General features: G+C 40.1%; 1 protein-coding gene across 11 annotated transcripts in view; it reads right to left on the bottom strand.

Annotated features, from left to right (window-relative positions):
- Positions 1–12820, bottom strand: part of add2 (adducin 2 (beta)) — a 38347-nt gene that overhangs the window by 2503 nt on the left and 23024 nt on the right. For 7 of the 11 annotated variants that reach the window (XM_041787798.1, XM_041787790.1, XM_041787795.1 and 4 more), the window contains 9 exons: positions 11989–12138; positions 11573–11716; positions 11173–11271; positions 10562–10738; positions 7471–7719; positions 4050–4166; positions 3872–3958; positions 3657–3783; positions 532–600 (listed from right to left, as the gene is read on the bottom strand). In XM_041787798.1, coding sequence (XP_041643732.1) covers positions 532–600; positions 3657–3783; positions 3872–3958; positions 4050–4166; positions 7471–7719; positions 10562–10738; positions 11173–11271; positions 11573–11716; positions 11989–12138 — 1219 coding nt within the window. Of the gene's footprint in view, positions 1–531; positions 601–3366; positions 3428–3656; positions 3784–3871; positions 3959–4049; positions 4167–7470; positions 7720–10561; positions 10739–11172; positions 11272–11572; positions 11717–11988; positions 12139–12820 lie in introns of all 11 variants that reach the window. The other 4 variants (XR_005991907.1, XM_041787799.1, XR_005991908.1 and 1 more) reach the window with 3 other exon arrangements.

Genomic DNA, 12820 nt, shown 5'->3' with positions numbered 1-12820 from the left:
AGAGCTACATACATGGATCTATGTTTACTAAAATGTCAGCACAGACATGTTTAAGAGGGATCAATTGCACATGCCAACAAATCCTGACAACCAGTGTTGCTCCTTCAGTTTTAGAGTCTAAATGAGTTTCCTTTAAGGATTATTAGATAAAACCAGATACTCAGATTATCAGAGCAGTTGCAGTGTGGACCAGATAGATTCAGCTTAATGATACTGCATGTTAGCATGAGGAGATCCAACCCGAAGCACTTTAAATTTCTTTTTCAGTGCATGCTGAATTTGTGAATTAACATTCAAGTGAAATTCAGTAAATTTAAAGCATCATTAAACATACTTTAAATGTCAAGAGATCCCCATTAGACTGCCCTGAATGTTTTAAAATACACAGAGAGTGTATTAGTGAGGAGGTGTAACACGGTTGTCAGAAGAAGCATGAGAGGGCAGAAGCAGCTCTGAGCTCATGAAACAGGCTGCAGCTCAAGTGGAGTTTGAGGCAAGCAGGGCAGACAGGCAGCACTCTGCAAACCTCACCTGCGAGGGGAGGGCCCTTTGAGGGGGAGGTAGCAGGGGAAGACTCCTTGTCATCTGCCACCTCCTCCCCTACTTACACAAACACAGACATAGAGACAGACAGTGAGGAATCAGCTCTACAGGAGGTTAGAGTTGTGATGCACAGAGAAATGAACACAGTTAATAAGACAGTCATGAGTGAAATCTTTTCCTGAAGGAGGCTGTGTGGAGCATTTTGAGCTTCAAAATTACTAGTGGTACTTTCAATCAACAAAGTCTTTTTTCATTAGTACACACTAAATTGACAAACTCTATTACAGTAAGAGTAAGACTAGACTGTTCTCTTTCTTAAAATCTTACTTTAAACAATTTCCTACTCTAGTTACTGACAGTTTCTTCAAGTATGTGTTCTGCACCTTACTCTTTCAACTACGCAATAAGAATTTATGTGGAAAAAATGTATGTCATGGCCATTTAAAATGCTTCACACAGCACCTTTAAGAAGGTCAGAAGTCAGTATGCATTGCATTATTAGTGAGAGTGAGTGTTGACATATTAAACATCCTTAATGGGAAAGACTATGGCAACAGTCATATTCTCCTGTTAAAAAAGCCCGACAGCTAGAAACATTAAAAAGTTATATGAATTAATATGAAAAGAGCAAGACAAATAAAATATGAAATAATACAGATGGTTAAACAATTTGAAGAAGCATCAATTTGGCCAAGTTTTTGTCTCTTGATTTTGTTTAATAAGACATAAAATATGTTAATTTTTTTATCCTCTGAGAGTTTCTGTCAGCTCATATGTATTCTGCTTTAGTACTGATAAGAATTTTTCTGCTGTAGTTGGATCAGAGTGCTGGGCGTAGGGCTGTCACTGTTAAAGTCTAAACCAGAAGTCCAAAATTAATGCGTTAATTTTTTAAAAACAGATTCTATAAATGCAACCTTGTCAAATCAAGCACACCATAGTTAAGCGACCATAGAAGGGCAGCAGATGGGCAGTAGCCTACTCTGAATGTTAGTCTTCCTGCTCAGATAGTTCTATAAAGGTCACATATTTGCATGGCATCACAGGTCGTCTAGGTTTTGATCTATATTGATGTTGATGAATTATTATCTCATCCATGTTTTTGGTTAGTTTCTTTAAATGTTTGGATTCTGCTGATGTTGTCTACATGTCACGTTCTGTCTTCTTGTCTTTTGTCTGGGTTTGTTGCTTTGTTTTTCTGCCTGCTTCTACACATGTCAAAGCACTTTGTAAACCCATGTTTTAAAAAGTGCTATATAAATAAAGTTATTGTTATATTATTTTTATTTACCCTTTCAAGACAAGTTTATATTGGTCTCAAAGGTCCCCAAAACATGCCTGTGAAGTTGCAAAAACAGTCCAGTATTGGATTTTTGTATGTCTAAAAACCCTCTGTTTCAGCCCTGCTCAGAACGAGCTGTTTCTGTGTCTGTGGCTTTAAATGTTACTGAGCTGTCTAACTCCGCCCCTGACTCCGCCCCTCTCAGGAAATGGATGTGGCTTAATGGAGGTTGCAGGAGAGGAGGGCGGAACTTTTTTCAAAGCATGGAGAGCCAACCCAACCTGGGGGCGATGCTTACTCCCCACATGACATTATGAGGGGAAAATCTGAGAATGGCTTGTTTTAGCACACATTTTCTGAAAGGTGGAGAAACAGAGGGGGTAGGGAATAGATTTTTCTGGTACCTGAGGGGATTGTGGGCAGGGGCACATATTTTTGTTAGAAAAGTCTCAAAAATTGATTTTTGCACAATATGTCCCCTTTAAAATAAAGATACTGCTACACCTTTGAATGACAGTTCACCTTACACAAATCACAGACAGTTCAGTGGACATAAACTTGTAACTTGTGATATCAAACATGTAACTTTTACCAAGCCCATTAGCCGATTTCATTTAATTTTCTATGTACATGGTTAATCCTATGTCAGAACTTTTGATCTACCAAGAGTTTGTTTTTTTTCTGTCAGAATAAAAGCAGGTTATCAAAACAGTAAGTACCATTAGATTATTGCAGTACAAATGACAAAATAAAAGCATTTCTAACAGTAGTCTCTTGATTACATCTCTTTCCTCAGTTATCAGTCTTAACTGGATTATGTAGGCTACAGTCAAACTGGAAGCTTTGATGCTCACTTCTCACTTTTCACTCAGATCTGATATTTTTGTTTTTGTTTAATACTCCACTATTCACTGATTCAGCTGACTCCCATCTAAAAGTGGCCTGAATCTGATTTTTGAGAAGATTGAGAGCTGCTGTAGAAACTGCCATGAAAAAATCTGATCAGAGTTTTAAAAAAAAACCTGATTCAGCAGCACATTGCACCAGTTATGTATAAATTATGTCTGAAGCTATGATGTAAAGTCCACAGTAATCCTACATTGAAACTAGTTAAGTTGTTACTCACAGCTGCAGTTGGTAACTTTTGGTAAAACACAATTTTTTAAATAGTCTCATTGGATCAAATGTCAGAAATCCTTCACTGCGCCAGGTATCACCACCAATCAGAACTGTTTCTGACTTCTCTACTCTGATTGGTTGAGGGGCAGGGTTTACCCCCTCGCCCTGATGTCTCGTTGTTTAGCTCATCTTGCTCTGCGAACGTGCACGAGAGGTCATAAACTTTGACAAGGAATGACAGCCGTATCCTTACTTTATAGTTGTCCCATCTCAAATGTGGAAAAAAAAAAAATATAAAATATTATGTAAATAAATAGCAAGTTAGTCCCTGACAAGCTCGCACACACATTTAGCACAAGCTTTTCTAGTTAGTAACTGAGTCACAGCTAGTTAAATCACTGCAAGCCTTCAAATCACCCAACCTCTGCAGAGGACTCCTCTATGGCAGCAAAACAGTAGAAGTTCTTCCCAGGTGAGTCGAGGCTGCAGGTTAACACCCATGTGTTTTTAATGCAATATTTAAATATTACATACAGATTCAATGTTTGGAAGCAAAAACTATTTAAGAATGTAGCTTTACATTTCTATATTCTGCTTTAAGTAAGGCACTAGTTTTGTAGAATAAGACAAATAGACATCAACTATGCACATACATAGACAATAAATGGTGGTGTGACTGTAAACTAAACAGTTAATGAGTTAAAAATCATACCATCAGTCCCTCCATCCTGTTTCCTCTGCACCTCCTTGCGGTACTCCTCCAGCTCCTGGTCTGTAAGCTGGTTGAAGGGGTTGGGAGGTTCTGGCTCAGGTGGAAGTTTAGGCGGGCTGACTGGAGACTAAAGGACAAGACAAAACCACAGCTGTAGCGCAGGAAGAAAAATAGAGAGTTTATAGTGTTTCATAAATGGTGGGACTTCAGCTTACCGGAGGACTGTCGACTGTTATTACACTGGCAAGGACTTGGGACTGTGGTCCTGCTGTCTTCATGTCTTGACGATTCTGCTGTCGGATCTAAGGACAGAAGAAGTATTTAATCTCTGACTCATGTGACAGTACATGCACAAGGCAAAGATCGGGATTATGGGTAAAGAAAGGGTCAAACCTTGTTGCGTGTCTCGATGACCTCTTGAGGGTTGGTGAAAAGAGGTACAAACTGGTTTGGGTTCTCGATCTTGATGGCTGTGCTGCCAGCCTGGGTCACTTCTTCTGTTTTCAACCACTAAGACAAGAAAACAAACAAGAACATCTCTAAATACAATTTAAGAGAAAAATCACCAGATTTCCTTTATAAAAAATATTTTGGAATTAACTAGCTGCTATTCTTTAATGGGTTTATGCTTGTATAACACAATTTCATCCTTTTTTTCTCAAAACACAACATTTGTTTACCAATTTACTCTGCATCTCCCAAGATATAGAGAGGCAACAAAGAAGTTTGGAGGTCTGAGTGCAACAGCACCCTCTAGTGGAATGTTTTATTTACGTGGGCATACATAGAAAGGGTATAGATGGGCCTTCGGTCGAGATGTTGAGAGAAAAAACAAATTTTACTCATTCTCACAGCAATAAAAGTTTAGTAAAATGAATGGATGTATAGTCTCTCAAGATCTTTAGATCTTTACTACAACTGTGTAAAATAAAATATAGACCACTGAGGGCGATACCACGGCCAACTTTCAGGTCCCAACCCACTAGTTAAGAGGCTTTAAAGAAGCTTTAAATGCTATAGACAAGTCTAATCTTTGAACAAAAAAAAATTATTTACACTAATGAGCCAAATATTTTCCTGTTCTTATACTACCATCCCTGTGGTGAGCCTATGACAGCATTTTACAAACATTTTGACCTGAGACAATCCAAAGTTTTTTTTTAACTACTGTTAAATGTTGGAACTGTTCATGAAGCATATTTTTACTAGTAAATTAATCAATAAAACACTTAAAGGACTTAAATGATGAGTAATCAATATGTCGACACTTTATTCATTGGTTATCTACATAACCTTGCCAAGCAGATAGGTTGGTCAGACTCCACATCTATAATCAGGCTAGTCCATCTTACAAAGCTCCAGTCCCAAACAGCTGTACCAGCTCTGACCTGGCTAGTCAGCGTCATTTAAGGAAAACAAGGCAGACGCTATAGGTGGAGTTAAGTTGTACTGGAAGCTGATAACAATGACTGCCACTAGAGCGGCAACGAGCTCAGATGTAGTTATAGTGTAGCATGTAGGGGTAATTAAAGCCAACAAAACAGAATTTATTTTTCTTAATTTGGAGCTTTTGTATTTATTAGAATAAATTGGCTGAATAATTTACTCCTGTAATTTCCCAGCTGACCCTAAACATATTACAGCATAACTGTTAGTAAGCTTCTTAAGTGCACTAATAAACGTCTATCCGGCCCATATCAACACAGACTTCAGCATTTGCTAACACTTGCAACTGATGGGACCTGCTACAAAGTTTGGGAGCTCTTTTCACAGCCCATCTGAGCAGACAGGAGAGGATAAGTGTTACCAATGCTATGACACAGCGGTAGACATGACACAGTCCCATTCTACCCCTCCCCTGAGGCTGGCAGCCAAAGGTTCTGCATATAGGTTTTGATTCGCAAAACCAGAGGACCATTGTTTAAAAGAAGAGACCTTGAATCATGGGAAGTTCATAAAGGGCTGGTGAGACTTTAATGGAAAGGCAGTGGTTTTGAATTCCTCTACTTTGGCTCACTTAACTTTAATAGGTGTTAAAGCCCTGTTTTCTCAACAGCTTATATGGCTGAAGATCGGTGCTAAGTAGTGTATGCCCTACATCTGTATTGTCCTTGTCTTTGTCTTTTTCCACTGTTGTATTTCACTGGGAAGCAAAGTGTTCCCAAACGGAAGACTTTTAACTGGGAATATTCAGGCTGCTGTTATCATTTGCTGTGGTTGTGCGAGGTGCTCTCTTATATTCTATCCCTGTATGAGCTTTGCTCCACATGTATTCGTTTGGTACACATCTGCACCGTACCGAAACTATATCGGTGCAAATACGCATACCTTTACACCCCGAGTGTAGAGGCATATTTTTTCCAGAAACGGATCACATTTTGTCATTAAACAAAGAGCAAAGAACAACACTGAATGCTTATGATTGAAAACATGTGTTCATTCTTCTCTTGACCAAGAGTTTGCAAGAGTAACATGCAGGGATTAGTTGTACCACAGGCCAGTAAATACAATGGCTGTGCAGCGATTAGCTTGGATGTAGCAAAAATATAGCAGAAGTTTGATCAGAACTGGGTCACTTCTTTATTAAATCAATAGCAAAGAGCCACACTAAAAGCTTTACTTTGCGGAGAATATGTTTTTTGCACTTCTTCTGACTGGCCTCACTATTTGATTTAACCACCAAGTAGCTCAACTTTTCATAAACTATGGCAGTGTTTGCCCGTCAACTTCCGGAGCTGCACATGCACACAACCTCAGTTCGTCTTGTCACTCTAATTGGCCTGTAATGAATGTGACAGACAGAATCTTTGTCCAATCACCTGCTGAGAAGTTTTTGAAAAGTCCACCCCTTGCCAGACGCTTTCCAAGGTTGGTCTCCCAGATGAATGTGAAATATATTCTCCATAATGGAAATATTAAACAGCCCATCAGGGGTGTCAGGTTACAGAATATAAACCCCTCTTGTCTAACTTATTTAAGGAGACATTGAATAAATTATTAGATCATAAATAACATGGATTTAAAGCTCCTAACTTTATTAATAATGTATTTTTTCTCTTTTTTAAAAAAAGTTTGTTTATCATGGAGCCTGGGTAAGCTGTTTGTCCACCAGAGGGCAGACTACACTGCAGTGGTCATAAAAGAGCAGTGGGCTTTCCCCTGCAATGCAGAGAAGAGGAGAGAGAGGAGGGTGGGAGGGACTGAGGAGGAGTGAAAGCAGAAACAGAGGCTGAGCTCCTCCCACTGATGTAAGTCAACCAGTCTCATACTGTTTTTGTCTCCAGGGGAGTCATCACTGCAGCTCTGCCTCATCTGTCCTTCATGGCACACAGAATCAAAACAAACGCTCCACGTTACACAGCAGCCTCTGCAGGAGTCTGAGAGGAAATGTTTGATTGTAAATCAATAAAAGCTTTAGTTGTGTGAGAAAATTAACCAGTTTCTTTTAGGATCATATCATCTGTCACTTAGTCTCTTCCTTGCACAGGTCATAAGGTTTAAAAGTAGCTCCACAAATTTGCATGAGTTAAGCCTTTTCCTCCTCACAGCTCATTAATCTCCCTCCTGATTTTGATCCCCCTGCTCTCCAGCCTTTTTAAATATTCTTCTAACCCACATATCTCTGCATGCAGGCTACCTATTGCTACCTCTTTGATCAGCAATCAGCTTTTGGTTTGCAAAGTTAATAACATATGATCTGAGCATTACTGTGAGTTGTTTGTTAGTTCTCGTCTACAGGCAGGGCTTTCTGATCTGCAACACTTTCCCCACTCTAATCGATCTGTTCAATAAATCAAGACTCCCAGAGGCTCACAGTAGTGCGTTGGTGTCCTGGGCTGGCCTGCTCCTGGCTGACTTTTTGGTAGGTGTTTGGGGTGTTTAGCCATCGGGTCCTCTCCTGCTGCTGGCGCTGAGCAAACGGGTGCTGCCTCAGAGCAGGGTGGACTCCGTCGTCGTCAAACTGGTAAAATGTGGTGGCGGTTGCAGGCACCTCCACCTCCCTCCTTGTCCGCGATCGCTCCAGCAGCACAGGGAAACGGTAGGCGTAGCCTGTACGATAGCCCTGAAATACACAACAAGAAGGCGGATTTATGCACACCAGTCACAGGATGCAATGATTAAGTCAAAATGTTCCAGGAAGCAGACACACTTAATGTCAACTGTTCTGCTATTGCATACTACAGCTGCAATCGTGTCATAACAGCTCTAATGCACTGCAGTCCCACAGTGCACAGTAGCACCAACCCATGGCATGCTGGTCCAAATATTTTATGTTGTATCTCATTTTAATCCATACAGAAACAAAACATTGTAAATGGGTTGTTGCTTGAAAGATCTTATGTCAGGACGGTATGACATTAATGTACAGTGCCCATAAAAACACTGCACATTACCAAAAAGATAACATCCACACCATGAAGCACGGTGGTGGCAGTATCATACTGAGGGGATGCTTCTTTGCAGCTGGCCCTGAGAGGCTTGTAAAGGTAGAGGGTAAAATGAATGATGCAAAATATAGGAAAATCCTGGAGGACAATTTTATTCAGTCTGTAAGAGAACTACGACTTGGGAGAATATTTATTTTACAGCAAGAAAATGACCTGAAGCATACAGGGAAAGCTACACATAGTTTAAAGACAACAAGGTGAATGCTCTAGAGTGGCCGAGTCAAAGCCCAGAATCCAATAGAGAACGTGTGTCTGGACTTGAGGAGAGCTGTTTACACCTGATCCCTGTGCAACCTGAAGGAATTTGAGCAGTTTTGAAAAAAGGAAGGGGATAAATTGCAGTGTCCAGATGTACGAACCTGATTAAGACCTATCCACACAGACTCAGTGCTGTGATTGCAGCCAAAGGTGCATCAACTAAATACTGACTTTAAGGGGGTGAATATTTTGCAATTAATTGTTACACATTTTGATTTAATTAACATTACTTTGTAGAAATCAGTTTTCACTTTGACATTCAAGAGGGTTTTTTTTTGGTCAAAAAAAGCCAAATTAAAGTGACCATAATTGATTTAGAAAATCAGTAAAAGGTGTAACCATCCAAGGGGGGTGAATACTTTTTATAGGCACTGTAAACAGCAGAGAGTGAGATCTGTTAAATGGTAAATTGTCATAGGCTTGTATGGCACTTCTAGTCTTTGACTGCACAAAGCACTTTTTACACCACAGGAAACATTTGTCCATTCACATCATATTTGTACACTGCTATCATGAGCTGCTACAGTAAATGTTCATCAATTTTTAATGAATGCCCTTCTTACACATTCACAAAACACTGATTCAGCAGTAGGAGCAATTTGATGTTCAGTGTCTTGCCCAAGGACACTTCGACATCTCTCTAGAGGAGAAAAAAATGTATCAGCTGCTCAGTTGCCTCCTGATAAGTCCACATTTCACGTTAAAAGCTTTTCATCTGGTAACCAAAGAATGGCTTTAAGGCTTTATTTTAAATTTTTTACAGGAAATGCATGTAACGAAACATCTGTGCTATGTTCACAAGATAAAGGCTCAGTAGTTAATCTCCTCCTGATGACTATGATTGACAGTCAGTAATATTGTTTTCCTGGTTTTCTTAAAAAAAATTAAGAGCTTAACTGCAGGAATCATAATATACCTATTCATTGCTATGACTTGCTTTATGCAAGACTGTATTCTTAATATGTAAAAGGAAAATCAGCTAACCCGAAAGAGTGTTAATCAATTTTATAATGTATGCTGAGACAAAATAAGATTGCCAACATAATTTAAGAAATGGATTTCAACTAGACTCCCCTAAACCAGATGTCAAGCCTTGAGATTTTCAAAGTGACAAAAAACATTTTTTTTCACTGGATTGTTAGATTAATTCATTTAGTAGTAGGAACAAGGTGGCATTGTTTTCTCTTTCCTCTGCTATCTGTGTCACTAAAGTTAAAGCATTCTTTAATAAGATACAGAGGGACTTCATGAAAACATTTTAGCCAACACTCTAAAAAATGCATCTTTTTGTCTCCGTGTTACTGCTTTATTTGTCAACTGCAATGCCCCCACTCCCTACTTGATTCCCCACCGCTGCATGCTCTCATTTTATCCCCACTCACAGCAGCTTTGGGTCAAAAATAAGACTGTATTTTTTTTCCTAACAAATTTTTTATTTTTGGTAATCTGACACACCAGATAGCCTTTTTCATACCAAGCCCTGGAGGTGACATGGAGGAGTAAATAAAACATTGATTGGGAGAAAAATCAGAATATATTTTGCAAGATCTTGCAAAAATTTGCAATTTTTTTTTTTTTAATTAACAGTGAGAACATTTTCAGGATACATTTTGCAACATCTCACAAATTTTGCAAGCTCTCGCAGAATTTTGTCAAACATAACTGGATTTTTTTTTCATCATCATCTTTATTCAATCCTTCATGTCCCCTCCAGAGCTCTGTAGTTTCACATATCCATTGCATGGGATATATTTCACTTCCATCTGGGTAACTGTCCATTCACAGTTTTTGCGAAGAGCTGATCCATTCAAAAATTCTTAGACAGTGATTGGACGAATATTCTGTTTGTCACATACATGACAGGCCAATCAGAATGAAGGACATATTGACGTAGTAAGCATACACAGCTCTGATAAGGCACAGTTGTTGTTTACTGACAGTAGATCCAAAACTCATGCAAAGCTGCTCGAGAGAAGAACAAAAATATATTTTCTGCCAAGAAAAACTTTCACTGTGGGTCTTTGCTCTTTAAATAAATAAATGCTGTCCAGATCTGATTAAACAGTCGCTATAGCTGCGTCTCTGCACCAGCTGATATTGCTTACTGGTTTGCAGTACAACTAAACTCCAACTAAACTAAAGGGATCTGCATTATGACAGGCAGATAACCCTCCTGTGCTCACTAACATTGAGACCTACCAGGTTATCCAGAGTTCTCATGAGGGCCTCAAACTCATGCTCCCCAAGGCGGCTCTTGTGCAGCGGTCCAAAAGTGGAGCCAGCCCAGCCCACGGTGCCGGCTATGTTTGGTTTATGGATGGCCCGGTCTAGCATGATCAGGTTCTGTTCACCACCAGCTGAACACAAAGCTGTCACCTAGAATAAAATAAACCAGAATTAGAAGTCTCAGCCCCGGCTTCTTTTGGTCATTGCTCGATTTCCTGCCACAGTCAAGCAGAGAGGATTACTTTAAAACATCTTGACCCAATTTAGTGTAAAAGAGGGCAATATAACACATCAGCCTGAGGAGATTTGAAGCACTGATGACCTTTCCCACAGGCCTGTGTTGGTCCTGTAGGATTGCTGCAGTGTCTCTTGGCACTCTCTTGTACAGTAATATACTGCAGTGCAGAGCTGCTGACTGTATTATTGTGAAAGGGTGGCAGGAGAAGGGCACTGCCCAGGTTTATCGACATTATATGCACATGCAAGCTCTCTAACATTCACACTCCTACAGTCACGTGCAGTGGTAGCACTTTGTCTTTGTCAGCTGTGAGTCCCTATAGGGTATTTGTGAGAGCAGGATGTACCTGAATCTGGCAGGCAGCCTGGATGTGATAGATGGTGTAGAAGGCCTCCTCCACAGACTCTCCCAGAGCCACAATGCCATGATTCCTCAGCACCAGAACCTACACATCATTTAAACAAAACCACATTCATCATATCTCATGAAAGCTGCAGCATTGTGAGACGAGTCATTGAAATAAGAGGGCACAATAAGACACATTTCCAAGTTTAGCCACCACGCAGCAGCAGAAGAAGCTTCAATAATTAATTCTGAGCAAGATATCGTCCCATTATGCCCTTCCTTTATCCATTCATAAAGCTGAAAGAATTCACAAGGGAGGTGCAGGAGCAGCAACCGCTGACTCAGGCGATGATATCTATGTTTCAGATATAGCATCTTTTGTTCCTCTGCAGTCTGCTCACCTTACAGGTTGGCCCAAGGCTCTTCTGCAGCTCCACTCTGTCCTCCTCTGCCTCCATGGCTCCATTGTAGTCATAATAAGCCACATCACCGACCAGCAGAGCCTCATGGGAGAGAGGCAGGAGGCCGCACTTCATCGCTGAAACCTGGAGGGAGTCAGTCATGGTTGCAAAGGTCATGCAAGAGTCTCATTTGCAGAATGTTTGAGAGAAAAAAAAAATCATCAAAGCAAATCCATGCAGATCAAATATGATGCATTTAGATTCAGACACTTCACCATCAGTTATGCTAAAAATGTCTTACTTAGATATATAGCTTGGATGGTTTTATAATAAAGGTTATACTGAAATCCTCATTCTTGCACATGCATCTGTATTTGACCAGCTAACGCCAACTTCTTCCTGTTCTCCTGACTCACCGCAGCCGTGGCCGGTGTGTGGAGGTGAAGCAGGCAGCGAACATCAGGCCGGGCCGAGTAGATGGCCGAGTGAAGGCTGAACTTCTCTGTGTCCACACTGAGGTTGGTGCTGCCTTTCTCCACCACCTCACCCAGGATGTTCACCTTTACCTGGAAAACAAACACCACCATCTGAATGTTCCTCTTAGCCCACAGTAACAGGTTTGGTGTATTTACATGAATAAGCTTTCCCAATTCATTGCGAAGCTTTTACACTTGTATTTTAGAAGCCTCAGAAATTGAACTGTCAAAATGCAGCTGACCCTGTCTTTAATCTTTGGTTGTTTTTAAGTTCTCACATAAATGGAAACAATTATCCAGACACCAGCATGCTTTGTTTTCTTAGTATTTTGGGGTCATATCAGACATGAAAAGCACTAACATATTTATCACAATTCTTCCAATAATTGACCCAAATCAAAACCAACAACCAGAAACCGCTGCCTTTTCTGCAGCTTTCAACACAACATGAATAACTTAAAGCAGTCGTGCTTGACCTTGTTTTATAATGCCACTACTGCCTACATGTGAAGGTGGTGTGTTCAGTGGTTCCAGTGCCCAAGTGGTGTGTTGCTTTACTAAGCTTGTGTCTGTTTTGTTGTTTTTCTTTAACATGTATGATCTATGTATGCATCTGCAGTAACTTTAAATGAAAAAACCTGCAAACCAGGCCTCAGCCAGTTTTCTTCTGTTGACTTTTGTGTCTTGCTTATGCATTTGCAGCCTAGTTGGTACTCAAGAAGATGCATTGGCTTTCTTCTGCATGTTTTTAGGACATATAAGGTCATAAGTT

The sequence above is a fragment of the Cheilinus undulatus genome, linkage group 5 (genome assembly GCF_018320785.1).
Source record: "Cheilinus undulatus linkage group 5, ASM1832078v1, whole genome shotgun sequence".
Taxonomy (NCBI): domain Eukaryota; kingdom Metazoa; phylum Chordata; class Actinopteri; order Labriformes; family Labridae; genus Cheilinus; species Cheilinus undulatus.
This window is presented reverse-complemented; position numbering and strand designations above follow the sequence as displayed.